Source organism: Lepidothrix coronata, unplaced genomic scaffold, assembly GCF_001604755.1.
Source record: "Lepidothrix coronata isolate B3197 unplaced genomic scaffold, Lepidothrix_coronata-1.0 Scaffold20, whole genome shotgun sequence".
In the NCBI taxonomy this organism is placed as follows: Eukaryota; Metazoa; Chordata; class Aves; order Passeriformes; family Pipridae; genus Lepidothrix; species Lepidothrix coronata.
Genome location: NW_016690200.1, coordinates 5,770,920 through 5,797,517, shown reverse-complemented (window position 1 = coordinate 5,797,517; position 26,598 = coordinate 5,770,920). Strand labels below are relative to the sequence as shown.

The window sequence follows — 26,598 nt, the reverse complement described above, 5'->3', positions numbered from 1 at the left end:
TACAGTCACTGTTCAGGACTCCTGCGTTGTCACCAGCGCCAGGCACAGAAGAGCTAAAAATAAATTATTTCCTCTATTCACCAGCTCTGCATGTGCTGTGATGTACCAAAGATAAAACTTCTGTGTCTTCTGTGAGGCAGCAAGACTGGGGAAGGAGCAGTTGGGTGATGGGGACTCCCAAAACTCGAGCTGAAACAGGTGGTGCTGGAGATCAGACCCTGATGTTTGCTGGTGCCATGGTCCTACGGTAGTGGTGGGGCTCCAGAACAGGACTGAGCCTTCAGCAAACAAATAACCAAACCCGGCAAGCCTATTTACCATGTCATAAAATAAACATTTTGTGGAGGAGGAGACAGGAAAAAAAAAAAAAAAGAAAGAAGAAAAGAAACTATGGGTATGGAGGTGCCAAGTTCAGCCATGGCAAAGGAGCATCTCTCGTGAGTACCTGGGCTCCTGCTCATTTCCGTGAGGGTGTTTGGCTTTCAGCCCTCACTGACTGTTATCTCTCAATCTCTGTCACCACAGGAAAGCGTTTCCTGCTTCCCACGTCACTCTCAAACCCCGCAGGCACAGCCGGGAGGGTGCTCAGGCTGCCGAGCACGATCGTGGTGGTTCGTACCCACCTCTCCCCATCTCCCTCCCCCATCCTCAGTGGGTTTGTTTGGTTTTTAAGCTGAAGACACCCTGCAGAGAGAAGCAGGTGCTTCTTCTTGTGGTTTGCATCAAAAACCCTACAGTCAGCCTAACTTTGGCAGTTACTCAACGTGCTCCTTTACAAGCCACTCTTAGGTTTGGCTGCTTTAGCTGTACAGGGCCACAGCTGGAGTGCAGAGAGCCTTGCCTTTGGTCAGAGAGGTGTTAAAACCTGGTGATCTTCAGTTACTTAACCAGAAAAGGTGATTCAGCGCCCTTCTTCTTTAGTCTGTGCTTTTGAGGTGTCCCTGCATTGGTGGGACAATGCACAAACTGCTGCGCCGTTGCAAAGGGAACATCCCTATCAGTCATTTAGCATGGGATACTGCCAGCCTTCAAATGCCTAGAAATGCAGCCTCTAGTCTGGATCAGGCCATCCAGACTCCATCAGAATGGACTTGAGTCATGGACACATTCTTGTGGGCAGTCAGGCCCTCCCAGGACTTGGCTGATCCAGCCTCATTCAGGTATCAAAGGAAGATGTCCTGAGTCACCCTCTAATAGTAACGACATCTGCACATCCCCTCTGAAACCCCTTTGAGATACCAGACCCCACTGACACACCTGTCACCTTCTGGTAGTGAAAAGGAACATTTTATTCTCTTTTTGGATACCTTTGCACAGTGCCCAATCTTTTCTTTTAGATACTGCTCTATGCGGCAGTTGCAGTTGTTCAAATGTTTGCTGCTCCTGTGTATTTATGGGTTGAAATTCCCCTGGGGAACATTCCCCAGACAGCACAGAACCATTTTAATGGCTTTTCTAAGAACCTCTGTTCTTTGTCCCTATTTAATCACATCAGTGTCCATTTTTCAATTGTACACAATGTTCTATTAAACTGTACAAACAGCACTGGCATTTAAAAAATTCATGTTAACCATTCTAATTAAACATGATGACCAGCTACACAAACTGTGAGCACAGATGCCCCCTGTGTTTCATACAGCACAAACAAGGATTTCATCAGAGTCACTGGACTGAAACTTTCCCAGGGCACTCTGGTCTTCTTGTTGACTTCAGGCACTTCGGCTCTTGTTCCTGCAGGATTTGGTGCCTGCAGTCGCTGTCAGTGATATCACAGCACTGCCTGCAAGGCTGCATTTATCCTGTAGGGAGGTCCAAGTTGACAGCCTGGTCCAGCAGAGTCAGAAAGGCACTTCTGAAGCAAACCTGATTTTGGGATAACTCATCTTCTAGAGCTGCTCTTCTCTGTGGACTGGAGGGGTTGATGCAATGAAGCTCCAAATGTTTGCTCTTCAGCTAGAGCCTAACACCAACCTGGGTGACTGCCTAAGTCTAAGCTATTACAGAATCCTCTTTTTAGGTTTTAACTTAATTTTGACCCAGTATTTAAGTGGTATCTCAGTGACAAGCAGTAACTGGGCAATTCTACAGCTCTCCAACTTCAGAAAAAAGTGCATCTTTATTTAAAAGGATCCCATGGCAAAAGGATCACAGAAAAGACTTTTTTTTTAACCCAACTACTTTTCCACAGACTGTAAAGGGATAGAGCACACAGCAAAATGTCATGAGATGAAGGCAAGGACCACCCTCACCTGATGTGCTGTCCTGCTCTCTGACTGTTGGGTGCAGTTCATTGATCTGTGCCCACGCTGCCAAAGAGTTGGGGCATCATTTAGAGCAACAGAAAGCAAATCAGTCTTTGCAGGGACTGGTTAGTACCTCTCAAGTAAAATACCCCAAACCTGAGCCTGGAACACCAGTTTTATGATGCTTAAACAACTTTTTGAGGAAACATCTTCCACTTTTCTCATGCAGTTTTAGGATAAAACCCCAGAAATCCCAGTCCAGATTTTGCCCTGATTTTGGCAAGGAGAGTTAAAGCTTAAAACGTGATTCTTGAGGCATTCTGCAACTTCCCATCCTTTCTGTTTTACTGCTAAGTGTAAACCACTGGTTTTCTGTATTGATCTTGGCACTTCCCGTGGCAATGATCCTCCTTTGGGGTTGATTCCTTAGTTCCAGTGTCTCCAGTTAAGATGTACAGATATTGTAAGGGGCACCTGCAAAGTCTCTTTGTCCCAGGAGAGCAAAATTGAATCCTAACACCTTGTGAACAGTATTTTAAAGTGTGTAGGGAACAAAATACTTCTCCAAAACTGTGCACAGGTGCACAATTCTGCACATGTATGTGTGTAGGTCAACAAATCATCCAACCTGAAGTCTTCTCAGGTACCTCCAGGCCTTGAGCAAACCACTTTTCCTTCAGAAGAAGGTGGGTCTAGGTGAGAGTTGCAGAAATGGGCACTGACATCACCAGAAGCTCAAATATATTCATTTTTTTTTTACATAGAAGCCCGTTGGCTGCATGTACAAGTAGTGGGGAACAGGTTTGGGCAGCTCCTCATTTTCAGATGCTCTCAACTTCGATAACATTGGGAAGAGAGAGAAGAGAGACCAAATGATACCACAAAGAAACTTTATCATTAAGGAAGAGTGGCTGGCATCTGCTACAGACTGGACTAAGCTGGAAGCCTCCAGGCATGGTACAAACTTTCACTGAGGTGTGTTTTTCTGGAGGGCTCTTGATAAAAATAACGATGCAGAGTCTTCAGTTGACAAAGTGCTACTCAAACCATTACAGAGAATTCCTTCAGTAAGGCAGATCTCAGGAAAATATTTTCTCCATTTTAGGGTTCACGAAGGAGAAGTTGCTGAACATATTTTGGTCCATGCTGTTAATCAGAGCTCTGTCGGCACAGGACAGTCTAGGTTTTTCATTTAGAAATTCCTTGTCGAAGTTGCTACAGTCACTTGGAGATTTCTTCAAGAAAAGGAAAAAAAAAATGATGTCAAACCACTAATATTGAGATTTTCATTACAATGATACTGGCCTTATCAGGCTGCTTACATGGGCTCAGCTTATCTAGTCAGGAGCTAGTAAATATAAATATCATGTAGGAAGCACTGAGCCTTTGATCCATGAATTCTGCCAGGCAGGGATGTTAGAGCTTTACAACACATCAGACTGGACCCATCAATTAAATAACACTTGTGAAAGAATGGTGCTCTTTTCAAATTAAATTATATTATTGTTATTTATAGGACCTTAATAGTTTAATAAGACAGTTACTAAAAGTCAGGATTATTCTAACTTAGCCAACCACCTGGTTACCTGAACTGCTTTCCCTTCTGCAGTGCAATGGAAGATAATCCCTACAGAATGGGGTGAAGTTACATGGTTAAGGCAAGGTGTTATGAGACATCCAGCCCCCTGCTCTGGTAACTGAGAATGTGATGGGTAATTTATGGTTTCTCAGGTGTGGACATGCCAGACCTGGGCTTACAGCCATCACAGAGCAGTATTGTGATGATCAAGTCAGGCAGCTGAGCCGCTAGAAGTACATAGTCTAGAAGAACATGGGGTGGATGGAACTGGAAGAAGATGCATCCTCACCACTCTTGGTTTGAAAGGAGGCTCCATCCTTCTTTCTTCTAAAGCTTCCCAGTTGATTTCCCGGAAAAAGGCATGCTGGCGGATGTTCCCTCTTGCTCCCAGTCTCCTCTCAGGTTCTCTCACAAAAAGCTAGAATGTTGGTTCCATAGGTTAAATTCTGTGCTGATAATGCAAGCATTAAGCAGGGTGGAATATGTAATTCTTACCTTCACCAAAATGTCCTTTGCATCCTTGTCAAGCCAGCGAGGGTAGAAAGGGTTATCCATACGGATAGACTGGAAAAGCTCCTCTTCATCTTGGCCATGGAAAGGGGATTGGCCAATAAGCATCTCATACAGGAGGACACCAAAGGACCACCAGTCAACAGAGGTATTGTACTTCTGCCCCAGCAGGATCTGCCCAAAAACAGGAGGGACAAAGGCTGAAGGAAAATGTCTGACATGAGTATTTCAGCTTCAGAAGGGCGGCCAGACCATGACCTTCCAACAGCTACTTTGCACTGAGTAGGATGGCAGAGGTGCTTCCCTCTGCCTACATGAGCCAGAACATCTGCCAGAGGTGAAGGAGCTGTGGTTTGAGGAGCTCCAAGTCACAGCCACACCTGGGAGCCAAAACAGTCCTCACTACAAATAAGGTTGCATGTAACTCTTAAGTTACTTGAACAAATCTTTGGCTACCAGAGACATCTCAAAACATAAAAAGCGAGGCAACTAATTTTTTTTGCCTGCTCTCCAGATTATCCCAGGGGTTCAAATCAGGCTTGTGCTGTCCAAGAAGACAAATGGTTAGGCATTATAATTTTGGAACGGATCCAACTCACAAAAAAATGAATTTTAAATTACAAAAGCTGCAGTGTAAGGGTACTTCAGGACCATCAGTCAGTTGAAATGGTGTGAATCTATCCCAGCGAAATCTTCCCCAGGAAAAACAGGAAATTGGTTGCTGATCTGCCCTCTTGAGACAAACTGAGTCATAAGTAAAGGAATGGGAATTTGCCCTCAGTCAGTCCCTTTGTTTGTGCCTTTCTGTGTCAGTTATAAAATGAATGCTACATCCAGTGCGTGAGGGCCAGGAGGGTCAGCTGGAGTCACAACCTCCCCCAGGTCTCAAGGACCATCACCAAGTTCTCAGACTCCCTGGAGGAGCAAAATTATTCTCGCCTGCCTTTAGATATCTGTTATGGAGATACCTAGAGCTGAACCATTAGCTCCTTTTACAGCCAAGGAAGGGAATTATTCCAATTTTAGACATCCAGATAAATATCTACCTGCTGTAAAATACAACCCCCTATTTGTCTCCTTTGGTTATCAAGAAGCCTAGAAAACTTGCTCATATATAGATGTTTACAATGCAGATTTCTAAAGGGTCATGTGATGACTGTGATGTGGAGGATTATCAGGATTTTAGAGCTGTAGAGGGGAAAAGTTCGCTTTAAAGCACAATCTTTAGTCTTTTCAGTGGGATGCCTGATACTGTAGCTATGGGATAGGTATCAATGACAAGTCCTGGTGATGTCTTAATACCATTGAAAACAACTCTCCGGGTCAGTACAGGTGAAACTGCTGAGAGTTTAAAAATTATCATCTTATTGCCTAAAAATTATGTGTCTTATTGATTTATGAATGCAGTCTTTCTATGGTTATGGAGGGAAAACGGTGATTTAATTGATTTATACACTTGAGGTAGGAAGGGATGACTTGTTTCCTGGGATGTTTGTCCTTCTACAACATTATAAAGTGCCATCTAGTGCTTCATTTTTAGATGAATTTCCTCACATTAGGTGAGAAATATCCCCCTCTGATGTACCTGTGGCATCTAACAAAGCAGGACTTTATTGTCAGAAGTATAAATCCAATCTGATGTACAGTGCTCATGACTAACACTTCTGTCTCCAAAGGAGGGGATGCAAAAAGGACAAAAAAGAGATCTGAATATATGATGTAACATATACAAAGAGTTTCACTCAAAACAAACAAACAAAAAAGGAATCAGCAAGACTCTCTAATATATTTCTTGTGAATCATTTACAACAAAATCATCCCAATCTTTCCTCCTGAAAAGACATATAATTTTTGTAAGGTTTTACCTTCTAAAGGATAAAGTGTCTGGAAATTGAAATTAAATGTTTTGTGGAAATCAAAGAAAAGATTTATTAGCTTGGAAATTATCTGGGAAAAAAAGAAATAAACCCAGCAGTTTCATTTCAGGTGAAGTCTTTTTTTTTTTTGTCAGATATTTTTTGAAATAAAAAAAATTGTTTGTCTACTAACCCAAAGCCTCCTTGGCTGTGGCCAAGGTGCTGGGGCTGTAACAAATTACAGTGGTAGCAGCTGCAGTAAAATACTGACAAAGAATCCAGCACTCCTGCCTTTGGCAGGAGAAATGATCCATAAACTCTAGAATTGCTTTCAATTCAGAGGTAAAATGTTTTTATATGCACTCGTTGAATCTCTAAAATAAACGATGGTGCAGAAACAAAACTCTGAGCTATTTTAGTTTTTCTCTTTTCTATAAAGCAAAACCACAGATAATGGATCAACACTTGGCCCTCTTTTTATTTTTTAGGATAGAAAAATAGCTCTTTTTTTCTTAAATAAAAGCATATTGAAGTGGAATAAAATCCAATTGAAGCTTGATTGCAGAGCCCACTTACACCTGATCTCAGGCAATAGAAATCCAATTGATTTGAAGAGACCCTTGAGTTTCAGCAGTGGTGTAACCTAGGCCAGAATTGAGCCCTGAGTTCACAGTAGAGGATTAATGAATTATAGTGGAGTGAAAAAAAAAAACACCAAAGGCTTTGAAAGCTATTTGAAAAGTACCAATATCCATCATGAAAACACTAAAATTACAAAATAGGATCTTGAAAGGCAAATAAATGGATTTCAGGCCGATGTCAGACATGGATGACTTGTAGGTTTTTCTCTGAGCTGAAAAATGTTTCTTTGGCCCCAATTTTGCCACCTAATTAGTCAAAGCCTCTCCACAGTAAGATCTATTATTGTGTGAATCACCTGGTTAAGGGTACTTTCTCCTTTCTGGGGGGACCTAGTTCAAAATACCATAATTAAAAAACAACAACAAACCAAAACCAACACAAACCAAAACAAACTAAAAAAAAAACCCCAAACAAACGGAAACCGAAACCAAAACAATAACAACAAAAAAGCCCAACCCAAGTTTCCCTCTGGTTAAAAATGGAAAGAAATAAGGGAAAGGGCACAATCAGCATTCCTCATGCTGCTTCTGTCCCTGAATTGCAGGACCTACATCTTGGAGCTTCTCCTGCCATGGCCCAAGCTGAATTTCTATTAACTATTCTGTTTCTTGGGTTAAGAAAAACACCACTTGTTTTCCATCCCCATTTGCACAAAAAAAATGAATTAACTGCAAAAATATTCAATTCCAGACAGGAACGTAGAGTCTGGGTCAAACTGAAATCCAGTTTCTAGCCTGGAACTGCTCAAACCCAGGTTATTTCTCTTTGCAGCCTCCACCACCGACCAACAGTCGTGTCCTAAGACATGTTACTCTGTCCCACAGCAGCCTGATGACCCCCCTGAACCCCACACCCACCTCAGGAGCAATATAGTCAGGAGTCCCACAGAAAGTGCTTGTTTTTGCATCTCCAAACATGTTCTCCTTGCACATCCCGAAGTCAGCAATTTTGATGTGCCCCTCATTGTCCAGGAGGACGTTGTCCAGCTTCAAGTCTCTGCAGGGAAAGAGAAAGAAGACACCCCTTTAAAGGGTTCTAGAGACACACAAGTCATTTTAGTTATTTTAGCCTACAAAGGAAGGCTGAGGGATGAATGAAAAGCTGCTCTCTCAGAGTTAAGGATCTCTTTTCTTAATTTCTCTTGTCCCAGCACTGATTTACTTGCTGGAAAAGACATAGAATCATGGAATCACAGACTGGTTTGAGTTGGAAGGGACCTTAAAGATCATCTTGTTCCACTCCCCTGCCATGGGCAGGGACACCTTACACTAGATCAAGTTAGTCCAAGTCCCATCCAGACTGGCCTCGAACACTTCCAGGGATCACATCACCCAAGACCCCTTCTAAAGCTTTGCCTCCTTCAAGGATGCAAAATGGAAAAGCTAAGAAGGGTTTTGTGCCAACTGGTGCTCCTGCCCTAGCACAGCCTGGAAAAGGGGAGTAAGAAGTGACCAGATAATTCCCACTTTCTCCTTCCCTGGGAGTCTCAATATTCTCTCTGAAGCTACTGCCAGATCTCCCTCCCAGTGCAGGCTCTACAAATGTTGGAAGAGACAAAGACACACAAGCCCTGCATGGCTTGCAGAGGGTCAGAATAATCACAGACCCAGTGAACACCCACCACCTTTTCACTGCTGGGCTGCACCATCTGAACCCCAGGGGTTTACAAAGCCCTTCACACACATCTGCCAGGCTGTTGTCTGAGGTTCCAGGCTCTGAGCTCCTCTGGGAAGCAGAGTCCAGAGAGAGGAAGAAAACAGAAATGCAGAGGAAGGAAATGAAAGCCAGTGAGCCGATGAATCATGACCACTGATGGAAAACAATGAGGTCCTCACATGAGAACAAACTCTGAAAGGAGAGAAAAGCTTGCAAAGAAGGAAAGAAAAAGACAGAAAGAAAGGAAGGCTGGCATGGCTTCTATGTTAGTTTTTTTATATCTTACCTAAAAGTTTTGCTTTTCATTGAGGTAATGACCTGGGGAGATGTTTGGATCAGTGATGCTGCACTTAACGTGGGAGGTAGGTAGAGTTTGGGTCAGCTGGTCTATGAGCACACACATTCCTGCACGTCCTGTCTTGTGCTATAATCACTGCTCCTTCTCAGGGCTCCCAAAGCACCCAGACACATTTACTTGTACTCGTAACTTTGGATATAATTGTTCTTTTTCAACCTCTGCTAATTCACAGCCTACACACATTTTGGCCAATAGGTCAAGTTGGGTGGGGTCTGATCTAGTGGGTGGCATCCCTGTCCGTGGTGAGGGGGTTGGAACTAGATGATCTTTAAGGTCCCTTCCAACCCAAATCACTTTGTGATTCTATGATTTTCCACATCTCAGGCAAGAGTCCTAAGAGTGAGGCTGCTGTATGGCCACTCTCCTGATGACAACTGTTCTACAGTGTGGGTTTTTTTCAGAAATGGTTTTGAATCCTTTAAAGAAGGTGATTTCTAATGCATGATGCTCCTGAGATGATTGCCTGCAACTGCAGGAAAGATGAGTGTTCAGCCTCCCTCTGTGCAAAGCTCCTTGTCTTTCTTTGTCCAGGTCCTAATCAGGGTGGGGGACATCGAGGTGTTTACACACTAAATTGTTGTCATGGGGCAATTGTTTCTTGCTGCCAGAATATGGCCCAAGACAAAATGGGAGTCATCAATCAAAGAGAAATATAGAGACAAGCGAGACATTTGCCTTCCAAGTGGCAGACACTCATGTTGTCACAATTTCCAGCTGGAATGACTTATTTTAGTTACACCACTGAGATCAATCTCGAGCTGCCAGCACTGCTTTTATTTATCTGGTAGATCGAAGCAAAGCAAAAAACCCATCACCTACAGTTTGCTTTCATTATTTTGATGAGTCACAAACTCATTGGCTCCAGGGACTGAAGTTTCTGCCAAAAACACTTCGGCTCATTCATTAAAATTTAAGCCAACGTTTCCAAACGTGGGTGCATGAGACAGAACAGCTGGATTCATTATTCTTACGACATTGCAAGTGATGCAGTTTCAAAAATGATTTCTGTTCACTTTCCTAAGTGCTTAGTTCTCTCTGACAGAGATAGTGATGACTGTGAGTTCTCAACTGACCTCCTTGTCATTGTCTTCAGTGAAAGAAGGAAAAAGGAGTAGGACTCATTAAACCTTTTCTCACAAGGGTTGATTCTCAAAGCAATATTACAGTGACTCCGTGGAATGAGGTATTTCTTCCTATCCCCATGCTCCCCAACGCCCAGATATCCCAATTTTCTCACATTTCCCAAGGTTCCAAACTCCGAACACCCCCCTCCTTTCAGGAGGAAACAGGTCCTAAACCCTGACACAGCACCGGTGTAGTGATTCTAAGTAAAAATGTGAATTATAAATAAAATTTAGACATTAAAAGTCCTGCCATAAACTCATCATGTCCTGCAGATATTTTTTTAATCAGCTTTTCTGAGAAGACTGAGCAAAAACGACAGGCGTGGCAAAGTGGTTTGGGCACTTCGGAAAATTTTTCCCTTCAGTCATTCAGAATAATAATTAGAGCCAGAAACCTGCTGAGACCCCAGAGATCATCTTAGATTAATGCAACTGGTATTGATCTCATGTTTATGCAACCACCACCACCGGTCAATAAAGACTATAAATGGCTCCCACGTGAGTACTAACAAGAATCAAAGAGAGTGTTTTAAAGGGGGAATGGATTGTAAACAAGCCATTCACTTTTCAGCGTTTGTTCTGATGTTCACACTACATGACAAACATTGCAATATGCTCATTTTGGGTTCAGCAGGCATCATTGTTGTGGTGAGCTTTCTTATTTGTTTGTGACAAGCTATTTGTTTCCTGCTTTTACAGAAGGCTGCAATGCAGTAACTGAATTTTGCCATGAAGATGAGCTTGACTAGAGCTCCCCAGAAATTCAGTTCCTCCTTTTGGCCATGGGAAATAAGACTGTGGCCTTATTTCTGGTAGAAACGGGCACTTCTTGTACACACTCTAACACAGGTTTGACAAACCCAAAAATGCCCACTCTTCTCTGCTTACTACAAGAAGAACTTGACAGCCAACTCACTCATGATGGTAGGTGAGATGAATCCCATGTCCCCGTGGAACTGTGCACAGCACACCTGCTAATAATCCAAAATTAAGATATATCACTGTTTCCCTGCTGTTGTTACATGAGCTGAGCTTGTCACCACTGTCCCAGGGTAATCAGCACAACAGACATTTCAAAGTTCTCATATCTGACTTGACCTTATATACCTTGATATGTTGAAAGCTTAAACAGGGTGCCTATACTGGGTGATTGTTGTAAATGCATCCAAGGCCTTGTTTTAATGTTAACTGCAACAGGACTGAATTCTGAAAAAATGCCTCAAAAATGCTTTTTAACTCTATCTCTTAAAAATAGAGTCCCCAGATTCTGTAAAAGGGAAATCTGCATAGAAAAGCAATGCCAGTAAGTACATCCAAGAAACAGGCTCTCTGTTGCCATTAGTGCTTGCAAGGAAAGCAGAAAAGGTTTAGCATATTAGCATATTATTTACATTACAGAGTAAAATTACCTGTATATTATGCCCTTGGAATGGAGGAACTGAAGCCCACAAATTATTTCAGCAGCATAAAACCTGAGTGAGAGAAGGTACAAGTTAGAATGGATTCTTCCCAAAAGTGTTTTCAGTTAGACCCAAAAAGAGGGAAATTTTGTCTCCACAAGAACCAAAATTTCATTAGCTTCCCAGAAGGTTTGGAGTGTCTCTAGAAGGTTTGGGGTGACTGTGTTTTACTAATGGATCATGTGAGATGCCCAAAAGCGTGCCACACAGCTAGCAGCCTAATTCCCACTGAAACAACTTTGGGCAATGGTAGGGATGTGGAGCCTACTTATCTTCAGGGATTTGGAAGCCACACTGCATGGCTAGATGCATTTTTCTCTAAGTAACTGATTCTGAGAATGGTTTCTTCAGGGCCAAAGAATGTCTCCAGATCAGCTGTGGAGGAAAAAAGCCACGAGCTTCTACTGCCCACTCTGCCTTGCCTCAAAATACGATCCCTATAAGAAAGGCAGACATGTCTGTACCTCTCCCTTATTTACATATTTAATCAATGAGTTACAGTGATCATAGAATAATAAAATGGTTTGGAAGGGACCTTAAAGACCATCTAGTTCCACCCCCTGCCATGGGCAGGGACACTTTCCACGAGGCCACGTTGCTCCAAGCCTCACCCAACCTGGCCTTGGACACTTCCAGGGATGGGGCAGCCACAGCTTCTCTGGGCAACCTGTGCCAGGGCGTCACCACCCTCACAGTAAAGAATGTTTTACCTAATATCTGATCTAAACCTTCCCTCTTTCAGTTTAAAGGCATTCCTCCTTTTTTTACCCCTACATGCTGCACCGGAGTGCAAACTGCAAACTACAGTGAATGCCTCAGACCTCAGAAGAGCAGCTTTGATTTGCCACAGTGAGTAGCTGCTGCAAAAGCATTGGGGCAGGGAGGTGGGCATCTGACAGAATCCTTGGCTTGTTAGGTTGCCCTCTTCCCTGCTCAGATTTATGACTTGCCTTTCATTGACTCACAGAATGATTTAGGTTGGAAAAGACCTCTAAGATCATTGAGTCCAACCATTCCTCCAGCACTGCCAAGGCCACCACTAAACCATGTCCCCAAGTGCCACATCCTTGCGTTTTTTGAACACTTCCAGGGGTGGTGATTCCACCACTTCCCTGGGCAACCTGCTCCAGCGACTGACCACCCATTCAGAGAAGAATTTTTTCCTAATTTTGACAGCTTGTCCATTATATGAACTAGCAGCTTGGTGACCTTTCTCTGGAGTTTTTTTCTAAATTGAGGCCTTTGTTCTCCACACATTTTACCCAAAGGACATCACCACATCCTGCTGCAAAGAGGTAGCATCGGTGTGAAAAATGAAAAAGCCCTCCCAGAAGGCAATGCAACCAGAGAATCATATTTCCCTCCAGTGTGGCACAGCTCTGCTCGCTCAGTCTTCAGTGCATTGGTCCTTAATTCTGAATATTCAAATGCTTTTGAAAAAAAATCATCAAACATTTATTTAAATGACACTCTGGTTTTTTTTTTAAATTAAATTATTACATAAAAATTAATCCCTATAGTGGTTTCAATATTGACTTTCAAAATACCTATTGTTTGCAGAAGGATTAAAAGCACATTTCATTTTTTCTAATTCTTCTATTTGCTTTAATCAAAGCTAAATAAATTTTTAATTCTCTGTTGGTATATTAATTTTTTGTTTAAATTTACCTTTTGTACTTCTGATAGGTTTTATCTCTTTCCCCCTACCCCCTTGAACTTTAAAGGGAAAAAGGGAAAATCCCATTACTTCTAACAAATAACAGCTTCACCTCTGATCACTGGACTGGGAACTTCAGCTTAAGCAGGTCCTGCAGCTTGGCTACAGGCCACCCAGTGCTGTAAAGAACAAGATATTTGGTTCCATAGACAGCTGAAAATGCCTTTCTTGGATTTCTTTGATGGTGGTAAATCTGGAGCAGAGGTTGGGTCCATGATGTCATTATTGGGACCTCTGATTATGGGCTGAGCAAGAGCTCAAAGAGTGCAACAGAGAGACCCCAGGGCTGCTGCAACTCACAGCAGACAGTTGTAGGTTGTTTTAACACGATCCTCATCCATAGAAAATGTAAGTAAAACCCTGAGATTAGCTCAGTTGGTTAGAGCATGGTGCTAATAACACCAAGATTGTGGGTTTGATCCCCACACAGGCCATTCACTTAAGAGTTGGACTCGATAGTCATTGTGGGTCCTTCCAACTCAGGATGTTCTGTGATTCTGATTCTGAAGATCTGAGGCAGGTTTGGGGCTGTTTATATACAGTGGACACACCTCCAGAGGTGAAGTCACAGCTGGACTGGCTGGTGCCTCTGAAGCCCTGATCTGAGTGAGGGACTGAAGCCTGGGAAGGGGACTAATCCATCAAGAAGGGCAGCCTAAGGGACAGCTTCCCTCCAGCTCAGCTCTTGGCTCTGAACAAACCTGTGTGGGACTGTGCTGAGGACAGTGCAAAATACAGGAGGCAGGTCACAGGCTAAAAGGAGATTCCTGGTTTTCAGGCTAAAGATTAAGACTGTAGGCAGACACAAAGCTGATGAGGGTGTAGTAGCCTCTGCAACACTTCCAGACAGAAAAACCTTCCTGGTTGACCAAGAGTGTAAAGTAAGTTCACATCTGACTAAAATCAACTGCGTGAATGGGCTCCAAAAGCCTTCTGTGGGAGGGGAAAGAGGACAGGGGGAGGAAGTGATTTGCTCCAAGTCCTTCACCGAGGAGGGCTGACAACTTGCATGTCTATTTTGTTCAGTTTGGAGAGAGCTGGGATAGAGAGTGATTCGGTTTCCAGCACAAGCGTTATCCTCACTTTGCAGCTGGGTAAGGTGAAGAGAGGTCAAATGACTTGCCCAATGTTTCCCCTACAGGACAGAAGCAGAGCTGGGAATAAAATCAAGTTCCCAGGTGTCTGCTGCCTTTGCTTCTCTCATGTGGGCAACCTGCAAGCCCAGAGGCAATAATAATAATAATAACAACAACAATAATAATAACAATATCTTACGTTGCTCTTGGAAGGTCAAACTTATGGCAACTCTGGATGTGGAACATAAGGTCTCCTCCATTGAGGTATTCCATCACAAAAAAGAGGTTTTCCTAGAGAATGAGACAAAATGAGAATAAATAAGGATGGAGGAAAGGGCAAAGTAAAAGTATAAAAAAAACCCTGAACAACAAACCCCTTAGAAAGTACTCAAAAAGAGGAAGGAAAAGATTACTGTGAGGGTTTTGGAAAGAAAGCAGTTTCTTTTTTAGATTCCTCATTTCTCCTCTTTGTTTCCTAAGCCCATACTCACTCTCTCTGCTCTGATTTGTATAAACACCATTAGCAAACATTGCAAATGCACTTAACAACCAGCTGATGCCGTTAATTTTTACCATCAGACCTCCAGGCTCACTAGAAGGGGATGAGTAACTCTACAGTGCCTATGTAACAGAAGGACAGATGGATAAGCTTCCTAGAGGGACTAGTAGAAGAGGCAAAAGTCAATACTAGGTCTCTTCTGGTCCCCATCCCAGAGCATTATCCATCCAGTGGCGTGATCTCAAGCTGTTGACACCCGAATTCCTGCACATCTTCTGTGGAGGCACACGGGTCTGACTTTTTCAAGTTCTCAGAGAAATTGGCCAGATGCAGCAATTTGTTTTAAGCACATGCCTGAAAGCTGCTCTATTGAACAGGGCAAGATGTAACTTGCTGGTGGGAAGATTCATGAATTAGTCATATTTCTGGATACCCACTGACTGCCTGCATGTCAGAGAAGCCTGGAAGAACGTCCAGTGTTTGTCTCCAGTTGAATGCAAGCATCAGCTGCTTGATGAGGGCAGTGGAAAGCCCTTCTCCTGCTACATAAAAATAATGGAATTGAATATTGGGTAACGAACAGAACTGATCACCAAGGTTTCCTTTTCAATCCTTGATGTAGAATCATAGAGCCACAGAATGGTTTGGGTTGAAAGAGACCTCAAAGACCACTCAGTTCCAACCCCTTGCCATGAGCAGGAACACCTTCCACTAGACCAGGTTGCTCATGTACATGACACTGATCCTCTCACAGCTTCACCAGCCAAAACTTCACCACCAGACCCCTGCAGAAGGTGGAAGCTGGTTGAGACTGATCCCTTCCACGCTGAATTGTACCTACAAAGCAGGAGAGGCACCTTTTCCTGGAAGAAGGGTATCCGTGCACTGAGTTACGCTCTCAGTCCAAACTTCTGTTTTTGTAATCTCACCTTTTGTGCATAAATGCAGGAATAAAATAAAATGGATGCAGTATTTTTATTTCTCAAAAGCCTCCCTCTGTTCCCTACACACCTGAAGTCAGTCATCTCTAGGCTGTGCTATAAAGTTTATGAATACCTTTCCTGTGTTGGCTATTGTCCATCACATTTTTTCTGGGGGGGGGGAATAGAGTTCTTTTCACTTACATTTTTAACAGTTGAAGATTTTTATCCATAAGATCTAATATAAGTATCTCTGGCAGCCAGCCAAGAGCTGGCTATTTTAAAAAACCCCAACAGTGCTTGTTCCTTTCAAACAACAGCTGTCTGCTCTAATTTGTGAAATTTCTTTAGCCAGATCCTTTTAATTACAGCACTCTTATTTAAATGGATGTTTCATTGGAAACCCCACCTGTCATCCAACAAGCACAAGGCCAGATTTGGCCTCCTGGGGAAAGAATACAAATTTTATCACTAAACCAAATGGGTGCAGGTTTTCAGTTTGAAGGTCTTGCATCTGTAGAGGGCTACGCACGTAAATCAGTTTAAGCAAGTAAAAGGGCCAAATGGAGATGGGTAATTTAGTGGAGAAATGCATAAATCTTGGAAACAATGTGAGCTCAGGAGCCCCTCAAGGAAAATACTTGAACAGATGCTCTTCGTGAAGGCACACAGGGAGGTGATGAGGTTTAGCCACCAACACACCAGCAGCCACATGTGTCACACTGGGACAGAACAAACCTGATGGGTCCTCAGATGGGCCAGATTCAGCTTTTGTGGATTGGGAAGCAGAAAACCCTTGGGTTTCCCTGGAAAGTCCACTAATTTTGGCTACACCTTACCACGCATCTTAAAGTGCAAGTTGAAGCCCAAGTTTATTCAGCAGAACAAGCAATCGTGCTCTGTTTGCTCATGGATTTGAGCAACCATATGATGTACCTGTTTAATTGAATCAAGGACTCCAACTTGAAACTGGGGACTTTGTCAGCACCCTTCTGCCAGCCAAGGAAAGGGGTTGCCCACCTCTCAGATTAATTTACATCCAAATATATGAACTCTGTTGCTCAACTGCCTTAAGCTGTAAAGTTGCAGACAAACTCAGGCATGATTAGCACTGCAGTCTGTGGCCTACCAGGTGCTGTACAGTGGTACATAAACACTGTTGGAAAGAGAGATGGCATCACTCTGACTTTTTTGCTCTGGGGCTTGGATGTTCCCCTTGCTTCTTGCAAAGGGCAGTTACCTGGAATGGGTCATGGAGAAAAACTGCCCTGCTTGATTACACCTTCCTACTCATCATGACGCACTTAGGGCTGATCTCAAGCAAACTGCAACAAGTTATTGGAGTCAGCTTCCAAAGCCTGAGATCTACAGAGCCACAGAACACACTAAAAATGGGAAGTGGCAAGACCCATACTTGAAACCACTGAAAACTCAACAGTGTTACTCAACAGAGGTTAAAGGGTTAGAGTGGCACAGGGGACGTGTTTGCAGACAGGCTCCAACCTATACTTCCTCTTGTCCTGGAAAAGCTGTCTGATGGCTTCTGCCTGCTACTGCCAGGCTCTGAAGTCTGTCAGCACCTGGGGCACGTCAGAGGGGGTTAAGTGGGTGTTATGTAGTTGAAAATGCCCCTGCTCATTCTAGGGGGGTTGGACTAGATGACCTTTAAAGGTCCCTTCTAAACCAAACCATTCTATGATTCCATGATTCTCAGACATGGCAGCTGGGATGGCATGACTGGAATGCCAAACAAACAGGAATGTTGCTCCTCAGTGGTGAGACCTACAAAGCTCTGAAGGAGGCTTGGAAAGAATTTCCTGCCTCTCTCCCTTGCAGATGTGTGACAGATGACATCCTGGTCACCTGTGGGAGCATCCCCAGGTAGCAAATTCTCAAGCCAAACTTCTGGCCATGGTTCCAGACTCACACAGCAGAACGGAAAAAGTCTGGTCTCTCAGCAGAGCTTGGGACCATCTTTTACAACCACAGAGCTCGAGGAGGACTATAAAGGCACTTCCTGCATTCAGGGATGGATATTGTCCCAGGGTAGTTATAGAAACATAGAATCATAGAAATCCTGAGTACCCATAAGGTCATTGATGTCCAACTCCTGCCCCTGCACAGGATAACCTCAGGAATCCCACCGTGTGCCTGTGTGTGTTGACCCAACGCTTCTTAAACCAATTGGCACATCCATGTGGATAAGAACATCCGTATATCAGCCATTCTCTACTTCCAGACCATCTTCCAGGGGCCTTCTCCATTGCAGTACAGGGAACATGACAAACCTTTTTGTGGGAGGATGAAGTGTTGCTCCTACAGCAGCAGAACCACACAACATGATGTTGTACAACACACAGACATAGACGTGCAAAAAATAATGCAGTTCCCTCATCTAGTCAGTCCTGCCAGGTGCTGAAAGCTTTGATTACTGCAAGAACTCAAGTCCCTGCCCCATCAGCCCCTCAGCACCTGTGCTGAGCTGAGCTCCTCTCCACAGAGCCATCTGTTCCCTCACTCTCCAGGACATGGCAGGGATGGAGTTAATCCAGCCTGCTTCTGTTCTGCGTTCAACTGCTGTGAGAATGAATAGTCACTATCAGAGATGCTTCCAGCTTTATAAACAATGAGTAGAAAGCAGGCAGTATTTAAATTGATCTTTTGAAGGTACATCCTTTAACAGGCTCTTAAAATCCTCAAACCAGCTGGGAGCCCTCCAGAGCACTTTTCTGCGGAGATTTTCAGATTTTGTTTTCTTCGCATTTGAAAGCACTTGCATCCATACAAATACACAATTTAACACGATTTACTGAAGAGAGAAAATTCTTCTTCCCAGGGCTTCCAGGAGGTTGAATATCAGAATAATTAATGCTGCAGGACAGCGTGGCTTTACTCTAATTTAGAGCATGGCTTCATGTGGAGAAGGTTCCATATTAAGTGACCTAATCCTGCTCCATTCCACTGAATTAGGTCAGTCCTGGCCAAGAGAAAGGTTTGACATGATACAGTGTTCTTTAAGGTCCCTTCAAACCCAGACCATTCTATGATTCTATGATTCAATTCCTGCAGCTGCCTCTTGTCTCAGCTTTTCATGCAGCTCAGCTCAGCCCAGTCTGGGTTCTTATCCAAGCTTTGGATTTATTTTACTTCATCCATAGGTGGGAGTCAAAGGCCTCTCAGCCTTTTCCACCACACCACTCAGAGTGTTTTGCAATCCCATCACAGCATCCCATCTGGTGGAAAAGCAGGCGATGTTTTCTACTCCCATGAGGAACAGTAAACACAGGGTTACTCCTTGCTAGTAGGTGACCATAGAAGTTCACCTACATTTCTAATTTTTTGGTATTTGCACCAAAACACCCCCAGGTTTACTTTTGTTCTCTAGTTCGAAGACTTTTTTCCCCCCTCTTGTGTGATATCAGTCCATCTTCTGGAGATGGCAGCATTTCTTAAAGCTGTCAAATAATTCAATCCAGTCCCTGATCTCACTGTTTATTTCTTCTAATCTTTGCACTGTCAGCATTTTTAACTGCCTGGTTAACTGCTCATTTGGGATGCTTAGTGTTGTGTGCCCATGTACCTGGTACAAAGCATATGAATATATTTTTACACACATATGTGGAATACATATGTATAGATAAAGGTGCATACATGGCTGGCAATAGCTCCTTTCACCTGAGTTCTGAGATCCCAAGACCTTCATCACAGCTCAGAGCAGACATCCCTCACTGGTAAGCTGAGTTACTATCAGCTCTGTCTTGCAAGAGAAAGTGGCTTTCCCATCAGTATTGGATGGTATATTGAAAAAAGACTAATTTTCTCAAGGCTAGGATAAGATTTTGTGAAGATTTACAGATAAAAAAACCACCAGAACAAAAACTTAACAAAAAGGAGTCAAACTAGTGAAACATAAATATTTTATTAGCTGAAAATAGGCAAAAAAATTTAATATTTTTATTTTAAGAAGTAATTTCTTTTTTCAGGATAAAAAGCAGCTACACTGTAGATTTTTAAAAATCTCATGCAAAGCTTTATGCATTTTGGGCTGATTTTCCTCAGGTTGGACAATGGGAAGGCAAAGAGAATATCTGTATTGAATATGTCAATCATCTATCACTTAAAAAACCCACACTTGTGATCTGTCCTCCTCTTTTCCTGGCCAATACACTCCCCCTGTTCACAGCATACGGGCTGACACCACCCAGAAGTGTCTTGCTAAAAGTTCATATATTTGATGTTATAATTACAGCTGCTCACACCTTCTCTGGCACAACCTTGTTTGAGTCCCAAAGCTCTGCTGAGATGCTGCTATTTCTGCTAAACCATGTTGAAATTTTGGCCAGGATTGAAGGAGACCTTGCCAGTTTTCCTGCCTGCTGCTTGCAAGAGGCAAAATCCTCAAAGCTTCCCTAAACACCCCAATTCATTCCCAGCTTTCCCATTAGCTGGTTCACATATGGCCAACTAGCCTTGAATCAGATTTTTCCAAGCTCAAAATACTCCAAATACTAGGAGGATGGACAGATGTTTCCAAGCTGATCCATCCCCCCCAAAAAACCCGGAGAAGATCTATGGACCTTGTAGCTTCGGGATTGTGTCTCCCAAATGGCTGCACACCAAGGTTTGGGATGGTTTGCACATGGGAAAAGGATGGTTTCTACAAGGAAAAAATTTACTGTGATGCCCTCTACTCTATTTTTCAGCCTTCCTCCCTCATCAATGACAAAATTAGGATGCTGGCTAGAAAGACATCTGGTCTGACCTCCCAGGACACCTTGTTTCGTGACCAGCACACCTTATTTAGGTTGTACTGTAGTCAGAGAGGACCATGCATTCCCTGGGAAGGGCATGTGGGCCTGACCCAGAGCTGTTCAGAAGGTCTATGGCACAACCAGGCAGTGGAGCTGAACATCCAGTGGGTGTGAAACACAGATGTGCCAAACCACACACTCTGATGCAGGTCAGATAATTCAGCCCTGTCCCTCAGCAGCAGGTCAGAGAGAAAAGAAAACTCAAATTGCACTTGGAAAAATTTTGCAGGAATTGCAGTATTCCCTGAGGAGACATTTAAATGAGAAATCTCCTGATGATACCCATAGAAAACGCTTTAGAGCCTAAGAATTTTTAATTAGGACCACACTCCCTGTTTATAATCCATTTCTCCTTGCTGCCAATGTAAGAGACTTTAAAGTCAGTGCTAAGCACGTAGAAGCAACAGAGCATGTAAAAATGGCTCATCATCAGGACTTTGAAAAGATATAACACACCAGTAAAGCAGAAAATAAACGTTTCTGTAATATTTGCTGTTAAATTGCAATAAAGATTACTTCTCTTTTGGGTTGAAATAGTCTTTGTTGCTATTTTGTGCTACAAGTCAAAATGCCTCAAGATTTAATTTGCATTTAGGTAAAGAGTGTTGATAAAACTTGGTCAGTGAAGTAAAGAAACAGAAATAAAAGTGACTTTCAAAAAGGGAAAGCCTATTTTTATTGCAGAAGATCAGTGAGATGCAAAAAAGAAGAATAAAACATAAGCACTGGGATGCCAATCACTGTTTTGGCATTACTAATTTTGGGACTTCATAGAATTATAAACATGTTCTTCCTCCTCTTTAACACAACAGCATCCCTTTAAATCTAATACAACAGAGTAGCTCCCTGAGCTTATTGTTGAAATTCACACCATATAATTATGTCAGCTGAATATCTGGATACAAAGATGACTGCAGTAAAATAAAACAGTCAGATTCAAAAAAGATTGGGGGAAAAAAACCCAACCACCCTGGGCTTGCATTTGTTCTCATGTAGCAAAACAAGACAAGTATTCTGAGTTTTGAAGCACTGATCATTCAGCCTCAGCAGGAATAAAGAGGAGCATTAGATGCCTACTAAAACCTGTCTGAAGGGCTGTCAAGCTTTATATATTTGAGTGTTCACTGATTACCTCACTGAAACTTATCCCAGAGCTCCGAGAACTGTCCACAGATTATAGGACTTCTTTCTTCCCCTCTGGAGACATGTGGACTCCCAAGGCCCTTGTTTCAGTGTAGGAATATTCTTTTTTTACTGTCCTTTGCCAGGGCACTCAATACCTGAAGCAGCTCAGGTAAGCCAAAGCATTAAGGATTCACAAATGCATCAACACATGTATTTCTGTTTGAAACTACTCTTCTATCCAGTGAAACCTTAAAACCAAGAAATATAATTTTTTTAATTAAAAATTCACGTTTTTAATATTGAAGTCCAGACAGGGACTCTACACAGCAGTGCCCTGGCTTCTGTCCATGGCAGGGGGGTTGGACCTGGATGATTTTTAAGGTCCCTTTCAACCCAAAGCATTCTATGATTCTAAAATTATTGCTATAAAAGGTATTCTGACTGAGCCATGCTGTCCCTTTGGGCTGTGAAAGCCCATCCATGGCTTGTCTCAGATCTCCTGCTCTGGGTGACTCTCCCACATTGAGTAATTGCTGCTTGGCTTGCAAAGGTCAGAGGAGAAAAACATGAGCTAAAAATCAATCACAGCCCAGAGCAGCTTTGGCCTGGGCAGCCACATTCCAGCTTCTCTGTCTGTGAACTTGAGGGCAAGATGGAGAGATTACATAACCTTAGAATGGAATAAAGGGTTGGAATGAGATAGATGGAGATTCTTTCTGTAGGACAGGAGGGCAGTACTGTGGTGCTGCCCACAAGACACTGAAGGAAGAGATCATTTGGTTTTTGAGCCTGGAACCTACAGTTTTTTCAGGCACTCATTGCTTTCCCATCCTGCAAGATTCCCTTTCCTCAGCCATGGCTGGAAGCACTCCTCTTAAAGGGTCAGAAAATCCCACCTGGCTCTTTGCACGACACCATTGGGTCTCTCACCTTTTTGCTATGGACTTATGAGGAAAGTGGACCCTTCCATGCATGCACTGCCTGAAATCAGAGCTGCAGATTATCACTGCTTTATCCATCCTGAACCTGACCTCCAGTTTCCAGACCAAGGATAGACCAGGCTGGAGCACAGACAACATGGTTCAGCTGCTGTGTGCCAGTCAGACGCTGGCATCAGCCAGCATCCCTCTGGAGATACAGGCAGCACAAGCAGCATTCCCTGGAATAAATGCTCCCTCACAGAGCTGTGACTGTTGTGAATATTTTATCTCTCTCATTAAATCTTGATTTTCTCTGCTTTTGGAATTGTGTCATTTATATTTTCCTCTGAAATCTAGCTCCTCCAAATAATGAATTAATTCCTTTCCTTGCCAGGCAAGGATCCATTCCCAGGGCATACCATCCTGTCAGCCCCAAAGGGGTTAAACATTAATGTCTGGGATCAGTGTCACATCCCCTACAGCAGCTCCCAGACATTCCCTGTTATGTATTTAATCTGTCTTCAAACAGGTGCCACACTCCACAGATGACTGGGATGTATCACAGAGGTTATATTTGTTTCTCCTCACCCTGCAGAAGCAGCGAGCCTCTTGCTGAGCAGGTCTTAACCTCACTCTGAGCAGTGATTTGTGCCACTAAATCCTGGGGCTGAGCAGGGACTGGGAGCATCCTGGGGCTGAGAAGGGACTGGGAACATCCTAACAAAACCCTGGACAGGCAGCCAGGTGACACTGCTCTGAATTTGAGCTAAGAGACATCAATCATCTTTCAGGAGTGGTTTGAGTAGGTTGAACAGACAAGACAACCTCTCAAAATTCCACCATTTCTTTCTGTGCCTTGTGTATGCTTTGGTGTTAAGATGATTGGTTGTGGCTGGAGGAAAAGCTCTGGAAAGCTGATCAGTTGGTGGTTTGTTGGCAAGTAGAGCCACGAAGATATATACACATTACTTAAATGTCACCTCAGTTTTGGTTTGGAGTCCTAAGCAGGTTTTCAGGTGATGCTTTGTGCTGCCCCTCTGAACTGCAGCCTCCATCACCAGTGTCTGGTGCAATTTACCTGTTACTGGGGCAAAGAAGTAAATGACAGCGTGTTTATTCTCCACAACCAGAGTTTCTTGAGTTTGCTTTGATTCAGGCTTGTTGTTGCAGCATAATGCTTCATGGTCCAAGAGGTCCAGGGTGGGCACATCTTTACTCTGGCTGTGGATGTGGCCTTTGAACATCCTCAGCCCAGGGTACCAGGATGCAGATTTTAATAGCAGGTCTCTGCATACCTCAGTCAGCCTTGGATGCTCTATCCCATTCCCAGGTTCATACGGAAAGGCAGATTAAATTTCTGGAGCCACTTCCCAAGTGCTTAACCTGAAGATCCCTTCCCTGAGCACCACTTCATGGTCAAACTGTTCCCTAACATCCGGCAGACTTAAGCCCTTCACCAAGTATCTGTACTGCAGTAAAGCACCCTCAGCTCACGGAGGAAGGTGACAGATCCATGTCTTACCTTGGTCTGGAACGTGCAGAAGACGTGAGTCAGGAATGGGTGTTCCCAAGCTAAGGAGAGGACTCTCTTCTCCACCATCGTACATTCAACGTCATCATCCATCAGCACCACGTCCTTCTTCAGGGCTTTCACGGCAAAATACTGGTCTGTGCTCTTCAGCTCAGCAAGGAACACCTAGGGTGGAAACAGCTGCTCAGCAGGAGTGTTTGTGTCCTCTCAGAGCAGGCAACACAACCATCTGAGGGTGGGAGCTGAGCTCTGGGGAATTCACCAGGGTAGACCTTAAAAAACCTGATGTTTAAGGCCCAGTTCTGCCATTAAGATTTTGTAGACTTTGAGTTTGTTCCCCACACCCAGAATAGTTTTGTGAAGTTGAGCCCTGGGAAGGGATGAGAAGTTCTTGGTGATTACAAAAGCAGGGTCCTACATGCCTGTATGGACAGGACATACCAGAGAGCCACTTCTGATAACAGAAACCATCCTCATGCAAATGCTCCAGAGACACATTTCCTGTTTTCTGACTTCAAATAACAAAACAGAGTATTGCTTTGTCACCATTTGAAATGCAAATGTCCTGCACCAGATCCTCAGCAGGTGGAAATTAATGTCCACTAGTGGTTAGACTGATCTATATCAGATGTGGCTTTCTCCCCTTCCTCCCAGTTAGCAGGTCTGAGCAAACAGGTTGGGTCCCCCATGCTGCTGCAGGAGTTCTCTAAGAATGGGAAAATACATCCCAGAGGAGTTACAACCTCCATCTATTTTTGTAGACAGTGAAAATGAGACATGGAGCAGCAGCAAAGTGTTTTCTAGAGACCACAGAGCAAAGAAGTCTACCTTGGAAGGCAGTGCCAGTCCTGATCTTCACACTAACAGCCTGTCAACACTGTTTCCATAGACTAAATAAATATGTAAGATTCATCAAAGAGGTCTTTGAAGTTCTCTACCAGACACTATTTACTGAGTAAGCTCAGACATGTTCTAGCCCTGACAAAAGTTTTATTTACCCTTTTGGCTACTGCTGCATTTCACTTTGTAGCACCAGACAGAGAGTAGAGCCTAGAGCCTCCCTCTGTCTGTGCAGTGAATGACCAGAAATGCCAACAGTGCTGATGCTGCAGGCACCCTTTTTACCCTCGTTTTTGTGCAGGGCACTGCTGCCGTGGGGAAACTGGGGAACACGCCACAGCTGTGACGTGTGCTGTGACTTCCAAGGGGCAGGTAGGCAATGCTAGACCTCATGCAGAGGCTGTGGATCTGGTCCTCAACCTCCCTGGTCCACGCAGAGCTGGGGAGACCTCCCAGGCACTGAGATCTGCACGCCCTGTCCCCTCTATGGGGAAGTGAATCTCGCTCCAAGCAAATGAGGGCACCAGGAGCGACACCTACACAGGAAACTCGTGGGTGAGTTTTGTTGCAGAAAGGCATGAAATAGCCCATCCTCTGCACACCCACATGGTGCACTGCAGGGAGACACAGATGCTTGCAGGCTTGGAGAGTCCATGTTAGTATGAGGGCTAAAACAAGGTACAGAATCTACTTCAGTGGAGGTATTCAAACTGGACTAGACAAACACCTGAGCAACCTCATCTCATTAGACCTGTGTGGAGCAGTGGTTTGGATTAGAGGATCTCCAGAGGTCCCTTCCTTCCAATAAAAATGTTTCTATGACTTCTCTTCTCTTGAGTCCAAGTTAATCTGGGCTGTGGGGTTTGGGGTATTCTGGCTTAGCTCTGAGATGCCTCGGCTCTGCTTCCCATGCAAACTGTAGACACGACACCTTCTAGTGGAAAGTGTCCCTGCCCATGGCAAGGGGGTTGGAGTTAAATGGTCTTTAATATCCCCTCCAACCCAAACCATTCTATGTGTCTATGATTTTCAAGTGTGAAAAGCCAACACAGGAGATATTTTCCCAGTTTAAGAAATGGCTGCAGGAATTGCTCCAGATCACTTAGCAGGCAAAAAGCAGCTCTTTGTTTAAAGCACAGCTTCCACCTTGCAAAGATGTGGGATGTGAGCAATGTGATACATAATGATACTCCTTTTCCTTACTGGCTGTGAAAATACAATAATGAGTTCCCCTGAAATTGCTTTTTGCAGCTCTGTGCTGGCGCTGAATAACGTGAGTCCCCTTCCAGGGAATATCTGCAAAAAGGAGGAGCAGTCCATAATTCATCAAGATTAATGTATCTGCTGAAAACAGGTGGTTCTTGTTTCTAAAGCACAAATTCTTGGCTGTTGTAAAAATTGCTTCACGCTCCAGCACAGATCGGAGCTGGGAAAGAGCAGTTATTGTTCCCAGCTGGGGACCTGCTGCTCTGGAGACCAGAGAGGATAAACCCTCAGCCTGTCAGCTAATGCTTCCATCTCCCTCTGAGTTTGCTCACTGAGCTGGCAGAAGTAGCTGCAGGAAGGGGGACAGCACTGAGATCTTTCCCACCAGCTTTCTGTGGATGCACAGGAGCCATTAACCCACAGAGAAGGGGAAGTTTCAGATTTACTTGGGGATTTCCTCTCCTGTCATGGGCAATCATGGGACAGTAACTAATGGGACAGGGAGAAGATCTTTGTCTTAAGCAA

The 26,598-nt window shown here is 43.7% G+C and overlaps 1 protein-coding gene across 3 annotated transcripts in view; it reads right to left on the bottom strand.

Annotated features, from left to right (window-relative positions):
- Window positions 1-2,023: 2,023 nt before the first annotated feature.
- PRKCQ (protein kinase C theta) overlaps window positions 2,024-26,598 on the bottom strand; it is a 60,699-nt gene continuing 36,124 nt past the window's right edge. For all 3 annotated transcript variants that reach the window (XM_017807822.1, XM_017807824.1, XM_017807823.1), the window contains 7 exons: window positions 24,019-24,192; window positions 14,421-14,512; window positions 11,378-11,440; window positions 7,688-7,826; window positions 4,318-4,506; window positions 4,112-4,240; window positions 2,024-3,478 (listed from right to left, as the gene is read on the bottom strand). In XM_017807822.1, the coding sequence (XP_017663311.1) occupies window positions 3,323-3,478; window positions 4,112-4,240; window positions 4,318-4,506; window positions 7,688-7,826; window positions 11,378-11,440; window positions 14,421-14,512; window positions 24,019-24,192 (942 nt within the window). In that variant the 3' untranslated portion in view covers window positions 2,024-3,322. The remainder of the gene's footprint in view (window positions 3,479-4,111; window positions 4,241-4,317; window positions 4,507-7,687; window positions 7,827-11,377; window positions 11,441-14,420; window positions 14,513-24,018; window positions 24,193-26,598) is intronic.